Consider the following 18,885-nt stretch of genomic DNA (forward strand, 5'->3'; position numbering starts at 1 on the left):
GCAATAATTTTCTGCAATAAATACTTTATTGTTTGATACAATTTCAAGGGTGTCATCACTTTCGGCCATGATTATATATGTGTTTATCTCTGAATAAAAGCAGTTTGCACATGTTGACATTTATTGATTTTTTTTTATTTTTTTAAAGCTGCTTCTTTTTTCAGAAAAAAAAGATGTAGGCTATCATGCAATAAGAAAATATCAAATTTACAGAAAACTTTGGACATTTTATATTTTTTCACATTTTTATTTTTGGGTTATTGATCACTCATTATTATTATTAACACACAAAAAAGTCTGTTTGTAAAGAAAATCTAAGGCCATAAACAGATGCTCATTTTTCACATGTGTCCGATCCATGTTTTTCACAGATTGAGCACGTTCCCATTGTAGTTCGTGGGACAACTTACATGTCCATGTTTTTTTGCAGACCGAGTGTCCTCAAAATAAAATATGGTGACATGTTCATTTTTTTATCCAAGTTCTGGATTAAACTCATTAATTCAAATCTTTGTGTCCATGAAAAGCTGCTTTTCCATTTACTATTTTGTAGGAGAAGCTTGAGAAACCACAATCATTTATATTATTGCATATGATAAAAATGAAGAAAAACTGACGGTAAAAACAGACACGAGAATCAAACATTGATGAAAATCTATTTTATTTGTTTTTTGTTTATTAGAAAAACAGACAACAGAATTAGGCTTAAAGGTATTAAAAAGGCGCTCTTTATGTCACTAAATGTAAAATGTGTTTTTTTTATGTGCAAATCAAAAAAGATAGGACATTGGCAGACAAAGACAGAAGAGGGCCCTGTACAAGAACGATATATGGGCCCTTTCTAGTCCAATAGCTCATCATAATGCACAATTCCACCTGCTTTGGAGCTGGTAGTGGCCCCCTTACCTCTTGGACCCCAATAATATGTCTGAACATGAGGTAGGGCTATTAAACCAAGATGTGTGCAAAATCACTTAAAACTGTCATTTGAGATTAAAACCATTTAGTTGCTGGGGTTTTAATACCGAAATGTTTAATCCTTTGGGGACATTAAACAGATGTCTGCAGTGCAAGGTGCCTCGACTCCATAACCAGAATATTTTAAAACACAGTTTATGTTTTAAATCATTTTATTACAGCACAATACAGACATGTTTTTATTAAACACCTTACAGAAATAACATTTATATTAAGTTTACATGCTATAATTTCTGTACTAAAATGAATATAAAAGATATACAGTAATTCTGCATGGCACATTGGGCACATAAATATGGTAATGTGTGTGGTTATGTTTTATTACTTTTGAGAAAATGATGTTACTGACCCATTGAGTACTAAATAACTTTTGTCTATCTGCCTCCTAGGGTTTGATACTAGCATTCTGCCAATTTGCCGGGATTCTCTTGGGTGGATGTTTAATAGACTTGATCGGAATTACGACCTGCTGCTGGATCAGTCTGAGCTCGGAAGCATTTATATTGACAAGAATGAGCAGTGTACAAAGGCTTTCTTCAATACATGTGACACATACAAGGACAGTTTAATATCAAACAATGAGTGGTGCTACTGCTTCCAGCGACAGCAAGGTAAGCTCAAAGATATTTGTAGACATGGGAAGTGTTTTGAAAAGCTCAAAGAGAAATATCAGTGTAGTATTGTATAGAGAAGAATACTGAGGTTAATACATTGTATCGCAGTTCATTATAAATGACAAATCTTAAAAATTACAGTATAGAAAATCTTTTTATAGTGATTTTAATGTACTAACATCAAATATATTGGTGTAATGGTTTAAAGGGAATCTGTCCGCAGGTTTTTGCTATATAATCTGAAAGCCGCATAAGATAGGGCAAGAAAGCCTGATTCCAGGGATGTATCACTTACTGGGCTGCTTGGTGTAGTTTTCATAGAAAACCAGTTTTGTCTAATGTATGTAGATGTAGCAGCGCTAAGTCTTCTGCTATGTGAATAACTACATCTACACCCACCCCTGACTGGCAGCTTCATGTGTGCACTGTGCATGCTGAGCATGCTGCCAATCAGTGGTAGGGGTGGGGTTACACAGGTTAGTAGTCCATCAGTGTTAAAGGAAACTGTCAGCAGGAATGTCCATGTTAAACTAAAGTATGGGCAGTATGTTATACTGATTTAATCTCTCTGAGAAGAAGTCATTTGTTTCAGATTGCTATTGCCAGAGGAAATAGAAGATAAAGTATATGGTAGTGATGGGAATGAGGTATTCTTAAATATATAACATCTCTAGAGAGGGGACATTGGGTCAGATTCATCAAAGCTTTTATGGCAGTATTCTGATGTAAAAAAACGTTAAAAAGTTGCAAAATGTTGGCACAATGTAATCCTGTACTAACATTTTTCTATTTTTGTCGTTTTCAAACAATGTTTACCCAGCTCCAACAAAGTGGGTGCAGCTGGGTCTTGACGGGGGCGTGGTTACTGCTGCTCCTCAAATTCACAGGAACTGGAGTAGGATTTGTGGTGAGGTGCACACGTAGGTGTATGTGTGGCGTCATATGCAACTTGTCCAACGCTCCTAATTCATTAAGAGGTGTGAACAAATCCTGTATTGATGAATCATGGCCATTGTGTTTAGCACTACGTGGAAGGACAGACACTATGGCTGGAATTGCATAAGAGTCACAGAAACTTGGCTGGGGATTTTAAACACAACTATGTAGGGATATCTAAACTGTACCATCCAAGTGTCCCTTTTTTGTGAGATAGTCCCTACTTTTTATTCAAGTCCCTCCTTGTACCTTAAATGTCCCTCCCTATCACCTTGAAAATAGATTTGCATTAAAGTGATTGGCCACCAATTCTCATGTTCCTGGTGCTGCCCTCCCCTCTATCTGTCTAGCTCTATTTTCGGGTGGAGGCATCAAGCCCAGCATTGAATGAGGGAAATTTCAGACACTTTGAATGTAGTCAAGCAGTCAATGTATGAGGTTCATTGTAGCTGTAACTTTATCAGGGCACTGGATTTGTATTGGAGCCTTATGGCAGGAAATTATGTGGTGGCTTTGTGGATAGCACTTTTTGGAGGCACTGTGATTACAAATGTAATACAAATTCATCCTGCTGTACAATCCTGTTTTACTGAAGTTGATTTGCAGTAACTGATATTATGGGAGGTTACTTCTCCTTTTTTGTGGAGGTTCCACAGCAGCGGAAGTTGGCATTACAGAGACTATTGTTAAAATACATGATATATTCATCTGGGATATTTTATTATAATCTAAAATTAAAATTACTACAAAGGGGCCTATTTATCATTACTGCCTAACTCTTATACAGAGAATTTATATAGCCTTTTATACAGGTAACGAGCTCAAGCAGGTGCAATTAATTCAGGTAATGAGTGCAGAGTAGGAGGGCTTCTTAAAGAAAAACTAACAGGCTGTGAAAGCCAGAATTCTTGCTGGTTGGTAGGTGATCAAATACTTATTTCATGCAATAAAATGCAATTTAATTATGTAAAAATCAGACAATGTGATTTTCTAGTTTTTATTTTTAAGATTCTATCTCTCACAGTTGAACTGACCTGTGAAAAAAATTACAGACTTCTCAATTCTTTGTTGGTGGGAAAACTTGCAAAATCGCCAGTGTATCAAATACTTATTTTCCCCACTGTATATGCTGCAATTCATTAAAGTGCAAATTGTGTTAGGATTGTGTGACGCCTCTACTCAGAGAAGCCCGTGTTTTACCCTGGGTGTTGGGGGACTCGGTGTCGGGCCCTGTTGGAGAGATGGGATGCAGCCGTGGCCCGGGCCCGACCCGTGCTCAGGGCCATCACATTAGAAAGAGATGGTGTGGGCTTGTCCGGGTTGAGTGGCTGATTAATGACTACGCCACCTGTGGTGCCTGGTGAAGGGTCACCAGCGCCGCTACAGTCCGCTGAGGCCAGGTGTCATGGCGGCCAAAGTTCTCACTGCTCCCCACAGGCAGAGCAAGGCCTCAGGGCAGGCAAACAGGAAAGAGAGGGGGTAGTAGTGCGGGGAGTACGGGCACCGCGTCGCATGGTATGGCGCGTAATGAACAGTCCGGAGGCCATAGGGGTGAACTTCCAAGGCTTTTACTCACTCAGAGATGACAGCGGGAAGGCGACTCCCTGCTCCCCGCGGAGTCCTGCAGCCACCAGGGATGGGGGTCCGACTACCTCCGAGGAAGTCCAGTGTTCGGTAGCGACCCCACACCAGAGTGATCCTGTACTACAGACTTCACCCTTTCCCGTCTGTGCGTGTGTGGATAGGCCAGGTCTCCCTCTGAGCTCCTCTCAGGACTAGGGCACGGGTTGCAATTCCTCTCCATCCGCTGCCCGGTGAGATCTTCAGGGCCTAACCGGGCTTTCCCGTCCAGGACATAGAGTACAAGGTCGGGTGTCTGAATAGATTAGGTAGGCGAGGACAGGTGGCGAGCTCCGCTCCATCTGCATCCTCCCCGGGACCCATTTGCTAGGGAGCCATGCTCTAAAGCTCCCAGGGCCTTCTTGATCCTGGTCCTTTGCCGGGTTGACATATTCCTTGTCTACAACCTACCTCTTGTCCCAAGGCCAGGGTACGAGGGCTGTGTCCCTTATCGGTGCAGGCCCACACAGGATCTGCACTCCCAGGCGGGAGTCACATTAACACACAGTAGTTTGACAGCATAGGACGACCACTAGAACCGACTAACTAGGACCAAAAGACGGATCAAAAAGACAAAGATCAAAGATGGCATTCTATTAAATATGAAATCTAAAGTGTAACTTACTGGTAAGTCCTCCACCCTCACCCACTAACTGGTTCCTACCACTTTGTGTTCCCCAGTCTCCCTGTAACCAGGGGAGCAGCACCTAGTGTATACTAGCTCCCTCTGGTGGAGAAGTGTGGTGTTGGATGTGAAAGGTTAGGTCACAACCATCGCACTGGGCTTACCTCAGAGGAGGAACACCACACTCCATTAAATAAGTGCAGCATTCCTGTGGCGGTCAAACCCTCAGGGGCGCCACAATTGTGACACATTTAGCTTAAAAAATCTCCTCCACTGAGCTGAAACAATTAAAGCACCAGTCCAGTGTTTTTTTATTGAAACACTGGAGTGGTGCTACTAATCTAAGTTATCTACCCCTAGTCTCATACTTATCTGTTGCCGTCTTCATCTTTTATCTATACCGCTCCTGTCAGTCTCCAGCAGATTGTCACACCTCCAGTACTTGCTGAAGAGATCCAAAAGTCACAACTTAATGTAAGTCTATGAGAACCAGAATGAGGCCAGAACGAGGGTCTCATAGACTTACTTTGAGAGCTTGTGACTGTTATCCCTGACTTCCGATCAGTCAGCAGTTGCGGTCACAAGATGGCGCTGCGGGAACGTAGCGGTGCTGGGAAGAGCTGAAGATAGTGACTGGTAAGTGTGATACTAGGGTCAGGGAACTTAGATTGGTAGCACCACTCCAGTTCTGAAATTACAAAAAACACTTGAGTGGTTCTTTAAAAATCAATATTCCCATGGAGAGTGTGGCACTCAGTGTATTGTGGAAGAAGACTTGTTCTTATCTACAAACATATGGGTTTAATGTAGGTAACGTTCACATGAACATATAAAAAAATCATCCAGAATTTAATCGGACAATTTCTTTCTCACTTGTAATCCATGTGCAGTCCAGTATGCAATCCTTTTTTATGTATAACCAGCTATTAATCATTTCCAAGATCATTCACAGTTTCCTATGTTACAGAATTGCAATTTATTTGTACTAACTGGATGCTATAATGTTTTTGCGCCCCCATAGACATGAAAGGCTGAGAATCATCCTATTTACGGAAGAAACTAGTGCAGGCTGAGATTTTTTTTTTTTTTTACTCGCAGATTCGGACAGTGAAAAAAATCGGTCATCTGCACTGCCCCATTGAATAACATTGGTCCAAGCGCTATATGTTTTTTTCACGGACGTGTCACTCTGGCCAGAAATGCCTTTGTGTAAATGAGTCAACAGAGTGAGAGATATGAATAACAAAAGCCTGGTATGATGTAAATATGCATATTCATAATTCCTTGATTATTCACAGATCCCCCATGCCAGACTGAATTTAACAACATTCAGAAGCAGCAAGGATTAAAAAAGCTTCTTGGTGAGTTACTAGTTAGTTGGCTAATGGTTTATTATTATTTCTTTATATTTAAAAATAAATTATTTTACACTTTTGTGTTAATTATTTCCTTTTATTTTTTGGGGGAGGATTTATCAATTTTTACATTTTGTGGGTGGAAACTCATGCAAACAGAGAGAACATACAAGCTCCTTGCCGATGTTGTCCTTGATGGGATTTGAACCAAGGACCCTATTGATGCAGAGCAACAGTGCTAATCACTGTGCCACCATGCTAGGTTGGCTATTTTCTCTTGTTAATGCAATTTTCTTCACAAACTGACCAGCACTTATGTCCCTATGGCTGCTAGTGGAGGAGCACGTGACTAGACCAGTACATCAGTCTTCTCCAATAGTAAAACACCTCACATGGGAAAGCTGCTTTTCTACCGGAAGAAGGCGGACGCACAGGTCTGGTCATTCTCCTTGACCAGCAGCCATTTTATGCAGAGAAATACTGGTCAGTTTGTGAGGAAAGCGACACTAAAAAGAAAAAGTGACCAACCCCTTCAAAGATTTCACAGTTTTTCCTTCTATAAATTCTACTTTTCTGCCATGTGAAGCCTGCTGTAGTGATGATCATCACAGCTATTATTTTTATTTCTAAAAGGCTATTATATCCCAGCCTGTGATGAAGATGGCTACTACAAACCAGCTCAATGTCATGGAAGCCTTGGTCAGTGTTGGTGTGTTGATAGATATGGAAATGAAGTCACAGGATCTAGAAAAGAAGGATCTGCAGAGTGTGGTATTTACTTCTAATATCTATATTAGAGATGAGCGGTGTTCGACTAGAACTGTTTGCTAATCTCAAACTCGAGCTGTTTTGGGTGGTGTTCGAGTCATTCGACGAAAGCAAACGATTTGCAAAAATTTTGGCTGTTTGAGGTTATGTTCGATAACTGTTCGTGCACCAAAAGCGTGTCCTGCATGTCTGGCGCTATTTAGAGCACCAATCATGCAGGGATTGTTTGCTACTCACTGTAATGTCACAGCCATGGTGGTTGTGGCATTACAGTGGTTGCCCAAATCGATGGGAACAGTGCTCACAGTGAAACATGAAAAGCCGGTAATTCAGCAGCGGCATACACTGGTACCCGACAATTTAGAACAGAAAGAATAGAGCATCACACATAGATTAGATGGATAGAAACATGTCAGTCACATATATAAGAAGTACAGTGACAGTGTTGGTTACTGTACTTGTCATTTAGTGTTAAAGGATTTATTAAAAAAAATAATAGTGTTTTCATGCACCGTCTCTTTAAAAAAGCCGGCTGGCAATTCAGCATCTGTACCCGACAATTTAGAATAGAAAGAATAGAGCATCACACATAGATTAGATACATAGAAACATGTCAGTCACATATATAAGAAGTACAGTGATAGTGTTGATTATTGCACTTGTCATTTAGTGTTAAAATAAAGAATTTATTAAAAAAAAATTGGCGTGGGGTTCCCCGTAATTTTAGTCTCTAGCGGAGGTTAAGCAGACGGCTGGGGCAGATGTTTGAAGCCTGGGAAGGGGGTAATACCCACGGAGCTTCCCTGGCTGCTAATATCAGCCCCCAGCTGAATACCTAGCCTTTACTAGCTATTAAAATGGGGGAACCCCAAAAAAATGACGTGGGGTCCCCCCTATTTTAATAGCTAGCAAAGGCTAGGCAGACAGCTGGGGGCTGATATTAATAGCCCAGGAAGGGTGCCATGAATATTGGCCCCCTCCCAGGCTAGAAACACCAGCCGTCAGCCGCTCCAGAAATGGCGCATCCATAGGATGCGCCAATTCTGGCACTTAGCCTCGCTCTTCCCACTGCCCTGTAGCAGTGGCAGTGGGGTAATAGGGCTGGGGTTGATGTCAGCTTATAATGCCAGCTGACATCAAGCCCAGGTTAGTAATAGAGAGGCGTCTATAAGACACCCCCATTACTAACCCCATAGTCAAAGTTAAAAAAAAAACACAAACACCCAGAATAAAGTCCTTTAATTGAAATAAACACACAATTCTTTATTGTTCTAAATTAAACCATACTTACCATCATGCCCATTCCAGCTGAAGCCAATGTCTTCTGCAATAAAAGTAAAATAATAAACCAACATCATCCTTACCTTTCCATGGTTCCCACGAAGGCTCCAGCCGAAAGCTGCCATCCAGCTTGCCATGCCGCAGACACTGAGAAGCTCAGGCATGCTTGCGCTCCTCAGTGTCTGGCTGTGATGGCGTAAAGATTAGCCGAGGTCATGTCCAATGAACTCAGCTCACCTCATGCACGTCACTGACAGCATGGGAAAATTCTCCTGCGCTTGCAGTGAGCGTGAGAGAATTCTCCTTCTGAAGCGCTGAGGACAGGAGAATTTTTCCACGCTGTCAGTGACGTGCATGCGGTGAGCTCATGTCCAATGAACTCAGCTCACCTCATGCACGTCACTGACAGCGTGGGAGAATTCTCCTACGCTCAGCGCTTGAGCAGGAGAATTCTCCCACGCTGGGATGGCATTGAGATGACAGGCTGGATGGCAGCTGAACGCTGCCATCCAGCTTGTCATCCTTCAGAGACACTGCAGAGCGCAACCATGCCTGCACTCTGCAGTGTCTATGAAGGATGGCATGCTGGATGGCAGCGCTCAGCTGCGATCCAGCCTGTCATCTCAATGCCATCCCAGCGTGGGAGAATTCTCCTGCTGAAGCGCTGAGCACAGGAGAATTCTCCCACGCTGTCAGTGACATGCATGAGGTGAGCTGAGTTCATTGGACATGACCTCGGCTCATCTGGATGCCGTCACAGCCAGACACTGAGGAGCGCAAGCATGCCTGCGCTTCTCAGAGTCAGCGGCATGGCAAGCTGGATGGAATCTTTCGGCTGCGATCCAGCTTGTCATGTCAATGTAGCAGAGCTGGAGCCGTCCTGGGAACCATGGAAAGGTAAGGATGATGTTTGTTTATTATTTTACTTTTATTGCAGAAGACATTGGCTTCAGCTGGAATGGGCGTGATGGTAAGTTTGGTTTAATTTAGAACAATAAAGAATTGTGTGTTTATTTCAATTAAAGGACTTTATTCTGGGTGTTTGTGTTTTTTAACTTTGACTATGGGGTTAGTAATGGGGTGCCTTATAGACGCCTCTCCATTACTAACCTGGGCTTGATGTCAGCTGGCATTATAAGCTGACATCAACCCCAGCCCTATTACCCCACTGCCACCGCTACAGGGCAGTGGGAAGAGCGAGGCTAAGTGCCAGAATTACTGGGGCGGCTGACGGCTGGTGTTTCTAGCCTGGGAGGGGGCCAATATACATGGCATCCTTCCTGGGCTATTAATATCAGCCCCCAGCTGTCTGCCTAGCCTTTGCTAGCTATTAAAATAGGGGGGACCCCACGTCATTTTTTTCGGGGTCCCCCATTTTAATAGCTAGTAAAGGCTAGGTATTCAGCTGGGGGCTGATATTAGTAGCCTGGGAAGCTCCGTGGATATTACCCCCTTCCCAGGCTTCAAACATCTGCGCCAGCAGTCTGCTTAACCTCCGCTAGAGACTAAAATTACGGGGAACCCCACGCCAATTTTTTTTTTAATAAATACTTTATTTTAACACTAAATGACAAGTACAGTAATCAACACTATCACTGTACTTCTTATATATGTGACTGACATGTTTCTATGTATCTAATCTATGTGTGATGCTCTATTCTTTCTATTCTAAATTGTCGGGTACCGATGTTGAATTGCTGGCCGGCTTTTTTAATGAGACGGTGCATGAAAACACTATTATTTTTTTTTATAAATCCTTTAACACTAAATGACAAGTACCGTAACCAACACTGTCACTGTACTTCTTTTATATGTGACTGACATGTTTCTATCTATCTAATCTATGTGTGATGCTCTATTCTTTCTGTTCTAAATTGTCGGGTACCGGTGTATGCCGCTGCTGAATTGCCGGCCGGCTTTTTTAAAGAGAGTGTCTTCTGAGCAGTTTGTGAGCTTTTGGACACCTTTGAAGTTGTTTTCTATGTATTTACTATGTGTTTCTATGTGTTTTTGTTTGCCTGCTATTGGTTTTAACTGTGTTCGACGGTGTTCGACGAACAGTTCCACGAACATCCCGGTGTTCGATGAACCGAACCGAACCCGAACACTACAGGGGTGGCTCAACACTAATCTATATTCCAAGCACAGCTTTATTTAAAGATAATTTATAGTTTATATAGCCTCAGAAAATGACAGAACTCAATTGATCTATGGATCTTCTGGCACTTAAATAAACACATCAAAGTTTTTATCCTCTTAATATATTGTAGTCATCATATTATATAGCACTGTGTACTTACAATTGATCATTTTGCCCTTCTACCCAGATAATTCTTTAGTTTTCCATTAGGTCTATGACATCACATGATTAAAAACTGACTAGCTGAATCCTTCTAAGCTCTATGTAGAAACAGGAGGTCAAAATTCCCTGCTCAAGTGATCAGTCACTGCAAAAGTCCCTGGGGGAGGAGGAGGGAGCTGCTGGGTGAGGAGTTGAAGAGGGGAATGATTTCTGCAGGGACAAGATACTTTCTGTTTCTATATAGAGCAGAGAAAAAAGAAGAATTATCTGGGTAGAAAGGCAAAATGAGCAATTGTAAGTACACAGTGCTATATAATATGATGATTGCAATATATTAAGAAGATAAAAACTTTGATGGCAGGGCTTCAAATATGGAACTTATTCCTGTATGGTGCCAGACATTGGCCCTATACATGGAGCCATATTTATTATGGCATTCTACAAGCTGTGACTTAACGTAAATTTAATTTGCTGCTCAAAAAAGTGTCTTGATCCTTGTTTTCTTTCAATTTGCCATATAAAGGAATTTGCAATCGGATGCATACAAAAAATAGTAGACTGCTTTATTGAATGGCATATAATACAGATAATAAAGTATCATACAGCAACTAATGGAGCCATAGGGACAGTGTGTATGACCATACAGGCTCTTTACACATAACTCTGTTGTGTGTGAAAGCCCTTTGAGACTGAAATTAAGTTGATTATTTACTTAACCCCTTTCTGACCAGGTCAGTAATCGTATGTAGCTGCGCCCTGGGACTTATGGACCAGCTGCGTACTATTACGCGTTCGGCGATCGCGCCCGCACATAAGCATTGCGGGGCGTTCGCCGCCGGGTGTCAGCTGATTGTCACAGCTGACACCCAGTGCTATGTGCAGGGAGAGGTCCCGCACCGCTCCCAGCACATTAACCCCCACAATGCTACGATCGAAGTCGATCGCAGCATTGCGGGGGCAAGGGGGGAGGTAAGCGCAATACTAATCTCCTCTCCCGGCCTCCAGCAATGTTTGCGGCGGCTTCAGGATGTTGTCATGATGACCCGATTTTGTCATGACAACATCCAAGTCACTAGGAGGCAGGAAATGACTTTGGTCATGCGCAGTTCAAAATGTGCACTATACCCCTTGATAAAATCCTTTAGGGGTCTAGTTTCCAAAATGGAGCCAATTGTGGGGAATTTCCACTATTTAGGCACATCAGGGGCTCCCAAAATGCGACATGGCGTCCGCTCTTGATGCCAGCCAATTTTGCATTCAAAAAGTCACACAGTGCTCCTTCCCTTCTGAACCCTGCCGTGCGCCCAAACTGTGTATTTTCCCCACATGTGGGGTATCAGCTTACTCATGAGAGATTGCACAACAGGCTGCATGGTGCAATTTCTCCTGTTACCCTTATGAAAATGCAAAACTGGGGTCTGAAAAACATTTTTGTGGGAAAAATCTGAAAATTTTATTTTCATGGCTCCATGTTATAAACTTCTGTGAAGCACCTGAGGGCTTAAGGTGCTCACCACACACTTAGATAAGTTCCCTGAGGGGTCTAGTTTCCAAAATGGTGTCATTTGTGGGGGTTTTCCACTGTTTAGGCACATCAGGGGCTCTCCAAATGCAACATGGCGTCCGCTAATTATTCAAGCTAATTTTTCATTCAAAAAGTCAAATGGCGCTCCTTCCCTTCCGAACCCTGCCGTGCGACCAAGCAGTGGTTTTCCCCCACATGTGGTATCGGCTTACTCAGGAGAGATTGCTCAACAAGCTGCATGGTGCAATTTCTCCTGTTACCCTTATGAAAATGCAAAACTGGGGTCTGAAACACATTTTTGTGGGAAAAATATGAAAATTTTATTTTCATGGCTCCATGTTATAAACTTCTGTGAAGCACCTGGGGGCTTAAGGTGTTCACCACACATTTATATAAGTTCCCATAGGGTTCTAGTTTCCAAAATGGCGTCATTTGTGGGGGGTTTCCACTTTAAGCACATCAGGGGCTCTCCAAACGCAACATGGCGTCCGCTAATTATTCAAGCAAATTTTTCATTCAAAAAGTCAAATGGCGCTCCTTCCCTTCCGAACCCTGCCGTGCGCCCAAGCAATTGTTTTCCCCCACATGTTGTTTATCGGCTTACTCAGGAGAGATGGCACAACAAGTTGCACAGTGCAATTTCTCCTGTTACCCTTATGAAAATGCAAAACTGGGTTCTGAAAAACATTTTTGTGGGAAAAATCTGAAAATTTTATTTTCACGGCTCCATGTTATAAACTTCTGTGAAGCACCTGGGCGTTCAAGGTACTCACCACACATCTAGATAAGTTCCCTGAGGGGTCTAGTTTCCATCAGGCACATCAGGGGCTCTCCAAATGCAGCATGGCGTCCGCTAATTATTCAAGCAAATTTTACATTCAAAAAGTCAAATGGCGCTCCTTCCCTTCCGAACCCTGCCGTGTACCCAAACAGTGTTTTTTCCCCACGTATGGGGTATCTGCGTGCTCAGGGGAAATTGGGGTCTATTTTTTCTTCCCCATTCCAAAAATTCCTGTGAAGCACCTGAAGGGTTAATAAATTTATTGAATGAGGTTTTGAGCACCTTGAGGGTTGCAGTTTTTATAATGGTGTCAGTTTTGGGTATTTTCTGCCATAAAGGCCCCTCAAAGTCACTTCAAATGTGATTTGGTCCCTAAAAGAATGGTTTTGTAAATTTTGTTGTAAAAATGAGAAATTGCTGGTCAACTTTTAACCCTTATAGCTCCCTAATTAAAAAAAAAATTGGTTCCAAAATTGTGCTGATGTAAAGTAGACATGTGGGAAATGTTATATATTAACTATTACATGAGATATACAGTACAGACCAAAAGTTTGGACACACCTTCTCATTTAAAGATTTTTCTGTATTTTCATGACTATAAAAATTGTACATTCACACTGAAGGCATCAAAACTATGAATTAACACATGTGGAATTATATACTTAACAAAAAAGTGTGAAACAACTGAAAATATGTCTTATATTCTAGGTTCTTCAAAGTAGCCACCTTTTGCTTTGATGACTGCTTTGCACACTCTTGGCATTCTCTTGATGAGCTTCAAGAGGTAGTCACCGGAAATGGTTTTCACTTCACAGGTGTGCCCTGTCAGGTTTAATAAGTGGGATTTCTTGCCTTATAAATGGGGTTGGGACCATCAGTTGTGTTGTGCAGAAGTCTAATGGATACACAGCTGATAGTCCTACTGAATAGACTGTTAAAATTTGTATTATGGCAAGAAAAAAGCAGCTAAGTAAAGAAAAACGAGTGGCCATCATTACTTTAAGAAATGAAGGTCAGTCAGTCCGAAAAATTGGGCAAACTTTGAAAGTGTCCCCAAGTGCAGTTGCAAAAACCATCAAGCACTACAAAGAAACTGGCTCACATGAGGACCGCCCCAGGAAAGGAAGACCAAGAGTCACCTCTGCTTCTGAGGATAAGTTTATCCAAGTCACCAGCCTCAGAAATCGCAGGTTAACAGCAGCTCAGATTAGAGGCCAGGTCAATGCCACACAGAGTTCTAGCAGCAGACACATCTCTTCAACAACTGTTAAGAGGAGACTTTGTGCAGCAGGCCTTCATGGTAAAATAGCTGCTAGGAAACCACTGCTAAGGACAGGCAAGAAGCAGAAGAGACTTATTTGGGCTAAAGAACACAAGGAATGGACATTAGACCAGTGGAAATCTGTGCTTTGGTCTGATGAGTGCAAATTTGAGATCTTTGGTTTCAACCACCGTGTCTTTGCGCGATTCAGAAAAGGTGAACGGATGGACTCTACATGCCTGGTTCCCACCGTGAAGCATGGAGGAGGAGGTGTGATGGTGTGGGAGTGCTTTGCTGGTGACACTGTTGGGGATTTATTCAAAATTGAAGGCATACTGAACCAGCATGGCTACCACAGCATCTTGCAGCGGCATGCTATTCCATCTGGTTTGCGTTTAGTTGGACCATCATTTATTTTTCAACAGGACAATGACCCCAAACACACCTCCAGGCTGTGTAAGGGCTATTTGACCAAGAAGGAGAGTGATGGGGTGCTACGCCAGATGACCTGGCCTCCACAGTCACCAGACCTGAACCCAGTCGAGATGGTTTGGGGTGAGCTGGACCGCAGAGTGAAGGCAAAAGGGCCAACAAGTGCTAAGCATTTCTTGGAACTCCTTCAAGATTGTTGGAAGACCATTTCCGGTGACTACCTCTTGAAGCTCATCAAGAGAATGCCAAGAGTGTGCAAAGCAGTCATCAAAGCAAAAGGTGGCTACTTTGAAGAACCTAGAATATAAGACATATTTTCAGTTGTTTCACACTTTTTTGTTAAGTATATAATTCCACATGTGTTAATTCATAGTTTTGATGCCTTCAGTGTGAATGTACAATTTTCAAAGTCATGAAAATACAGAAAAACTTTAAATGAGAAGGTGTGTCCAAACTTTTGGTCTGTACTGTATCTCTCTGATTTAAGGGCATAAAAATTCAAATTTTGAAAATTGTAAAATTTTCAAAAATTTCTAATTTTTTACAAATAAACGCAAGTTATATCGAACAAATGTTGCCACTTTCATGAAGTACAATATGTCACAAAAAAAACATTCTCAGAATCAGCGGGATCCTTTGAAGCATTCCAGAGGTATTACCTCTTAAAGTGACAGTGGTCAGATTTGTAAAAATTGGCCCGGTCATTAACGTGCAAACCACCCTCGGGAGTAAAGGGGTTAATGTCAGAAGGTCCAGAGATTTTTTTTACAGAGTTTTACTCTATAAATCATAGGCTAAATATGTAAAGCATATGTATGTTTCTTCTCAATAATACACAATATAAAACATTATTTTATAATGTATTTAATGACAGGTGCTGATTCAGAAACATCAGGAGATTTTGGAAGTGGGGACTTTCATGACTGGTCAGATGATGAGGATGACGAAGAAATGATGAATGATGAAGATGAAATTGATGACGATGATGAGGATGAAGGGGGTGATGATGAGGATGAAGAAGAAGATGAGGATGGATATATTTGACTCAACATAAAACAAATGCATTATATTTTTCATGTCTACAAGAAAAGACATTACTTAGGAAATACCTTTTGCTCATGCCACCACCAAGATAAAAGGATTTGAAACTTAAAAACAGAAATAAACAGCAGAAAACATGTATATTTTGTATGATCATACCAAGTAAGGCTGGAGTCATAGACTTTTGTTTCATTTCTGTGCGTTTGAGCTTTTTGTATGCATTTAACAAGAAGACAACACATTAGAGGTATAACCTGAAGATAGGCAACTGATTCCCATACACCAATTTAGGAAAATATAGTTTAAGCGTAAAGGACACTGGTCATTACTTGGACTTATATGGGTTTTCTATATGGAAATTAAGATATACCAGCTAAAAGTGAAAACTAGATATAGAAGTAAACCTGTCAATCAAAAATGTCAGCATATTTGTTTACAGCTTTCCCCAGATCATGCAGAAAGCCAGAAATGTGTTTATTAAGCTTTTAGAGTTGTTATTATTTTACCTTTTCTTCTTTTATGTTAGAATCATAATATGGATTTTGTTAGTCAATCAGCATGATAATACATATGCTACACTGTACGTAATGCATAATCTAAGAGTGTTAAATGAACCACATAATCAGCATTGCTCTGCCTGGATGCAACATATGATGGACTACGATTTGTGATGGTTGGGATTAGAATAGAAAGGTTTATTATTCAAATGTAAATAATACAATATCTTCATCCTGTCTTCTGCCATAATAATTGCTATATATGTATTTTTTCTACTGTGGTTAAATACATATATGAATTGAGACAAATCTTTTTTGTACAAACTAAATATTAGAAACATGTTAATCTACTGCATATATTCTTGAAGTACAGTACGTTCTCCTTCAACATTAAAGATTACACAAAAATTATCAAACCAGTTTGTTTTTGAAGTTATGTCAGGCTACAGCAATCTGTGGCTTTGATTTTCTTCAAAATACAAAAATTCTTGTAAACCCTTTAGTATAACGCCCATTGGCAATCAAACAACTGACTTTATTAAAGCAGCCAACTATGTACTCAGTAGTGTTTTGAACACCATTATAGTGTATTTTTATACAATCACCAGATGAAGGTGTGAGCGGTATATATATATATATATATATATATATATATATATATATATATATATATATATATATACATATATATATATTGGTGTATATATATATATATATATATATATATATATATATATATATATATATACTAACACAGTTGCTAAAGGCAGTTGAGAGGGTCTGTACACAATGCTCAGGAACAGTGTGCCTTGCAACTCATTCCAACAATGTTAAAAATTCTATATTTTTCAGGGGGCACATTTACATTCAAAAGGTTTTTGGTTGGGGAATTAGGTTGCTTGGTACAGTAATAATACTGAGTAATTATCTACAGTAAATTTATCATTACTTCCAAATGTATTGCTTGATTTTCTGTACATGCTACAAAATTCAAGACAGCAAATCTTAATTCTTGATACTGCTGTTATTTAAACTTAAACATCTAAATGTATTTGTGATTAGGATTGCCAGAAATCTACTCTAATAAAACATTTTGTTTTTATCTTTGTTCCTAAACAACTATGAATGGCTGTTAAGCCTCATGCACATAGTGAAAGGGCATTTACGCTGCAATATAATTGTGAACTCTCATTTCACTTTTAACTTGCTGTGTAAACAGGCTGATGACCATCCAAGGACCGAGCAAAACCCTTTTTCATCAGATGAAATGATCTTTTGTGCAGCACAATAAATTCATCGCTCTCGATGGCGCATCGTCCTGTGTAAACAGGGCTCGCACTGCCGAGGACCATGGCTGCCTATGTGCACTGAACGATCTAGTATAGATCTCTTAGTGTGCAATATTTACTTTGGTCTGCCTTTGTAAACAGGCATTAAAATGGTCGGTAAAAGTTTACTAACAGTGGTCATATCATGCCGCCTGTCTGTCCATGTAAAAGACCTTTAGACTATGCATAATGAGTCTGTGTTGCAGCACATGATCTTACAGCTTCAGACTTTTGATATTATATTTTAATGTTATATTTTAGTGTTTCTAACAGAGAATATATCCATAATATAGCATCAAATGGAACATGGCAGATTTGATTTTTAAGTTTCGTTATATGTCTGAAAGACAAAAACCTCTCTGTGGCTCCATATAAAATTGGAACTGATATATGACGGTCTTACAAACAGTGCATATTATGAACTACCTCTGACTAACAAAGAGATTTGAAATATTGCCAAAATACACTGTAAATCTTCATAAACTACTGTGCCAAATTTCAGGTAACACATACATTTCTTTAGATTATATAAGCTGACATGAAACTTCAAAAATGACAAAACTCTCAGTGCCACTTAAATACAACTGAATATGAAAGGGTATTATCGCCCATTGTCTGCACAGTATCATCATGGATCTCTTGTGTTAACATCCCTAGAGATAGAGGTACTTTATCAGTACATATAGTTACATTTCACAGATCATAAAGTGATCTAAATCTATAAAAATAGAGAAAATTGAACTATGAAATCTATGCATTTTCCTGAAATTTGGCACGCTATTCAAAAAAGAAATGGGATCTCTTTCCCCGAAATTTTAGTTTTCTAATGTAGCCTGAAATGGTTCAGTGAATTAATGGGAACCTGTCATATAAAATAACACTACTAACCTGCAGATATGGGGTTAATCTGCAGGTTAATAGCGTACTTACACAGTGCGGCACCCGCACTGAGCGCCCTGCTGCCGGGACAAAATTAACTTTATTCTCCTGGGCCGCATATGGCTTCCAGTCATAGTGGTTGCGCCAGCACAGTTTCAGTCACCACTCTGTGTATAGTAAGCGGTGACTGTAACCGCACCCCCGGCTGACAGCAGGCTCAGCATGAGGGCCGGCTGTCAGCCACTGCCAAGGTGTGGTTACAGCTGCAGGTCTCTATACACAGAGTGGTGACTAATAGCACACCAGCGCCACCCCTTTGACTGGAAGCTAAATGTTGTCAAGGGGTAGTGGCAGAATAAAGTTCATTTTCTACCAGCAGTGGGGCGCTCAGTGCGGGCGCTGCACGGTATCAGAATGCTATTAACTTGCGTTATTTTAAACAAGAGGTTCCCTTTAACTTTTTATACGATCCTCTTTTCTGTGTGCATGAGGCTTAAAAACTAAGTTTGTTAGTCAAATCTGGTCAAAGAGGCAACTAGAAGAATAGTGAAACTGTACTTGACGTATTTCGATTTTCATTTTTCTTTTTATTCGCGGATAAAAGCATTATGTGGGGTGCCTTGCACAAAGAATATAAAGAGAATGTTATTAGGCATGAGCTA

General features: G+C 40.7%; 1 protein-coding gene across 2 annotated transcripts in view; it reads left to right on the top strand.

The window, feature by feature from the left end:
- Window positions 1-16,722, top strand: part of SPOCK3 (SPARC (osteonectin), cwcv and kazal like domains proteoglycan 3) — a 572,172-nt gene extending 555,450 nt beyond the window's left edge. For both annotated transcript variants that reach the window (XM_073644316.1, XM_073644308.1), the window contains exons 8-11: window positions 1,368-1,589; window positions 6,072-6,134; window positions 6,762-6,899; window positions 15,353-16,722. In XM_073644316.1, the coding sequence (XP_073500417.1) occupies window positions 1,368-1,589; window positions 6,072-6,134; window positions 6,762-6,899; window positions 15,353-15,522 (593 nt within the window). In that variant the 3' untranslated portion in view covers window positions 15,523-16,722. The remainder of the gene's footprint in view (window positions 1-1,367; window positions 1,590-6,071; window positions 6,135-6,761; window positions 6,900-15,352) is intronic.
- Window positions 16,723-18,885: the final 2,163 nt, after the last annotated feature.

The sequence above is a fragment of the Phyllobates terribilis genome, unplaced genomic scaffold (genome assembly GCF_046119375.1).
Source record: "Phyllobates terribilis strain yellow unplaced genomic scaffold, ASM4611937v1 Scaffold_1__5_contigs__length_1240528914, whole genome shotgun sequence".
NCBI classification, from domain to species: Eukaryota; Metazoa; Chordata; class Amphibia; order Anura; family Dendrobatidae; genus Phyllobates; species Phyllobates terribilis.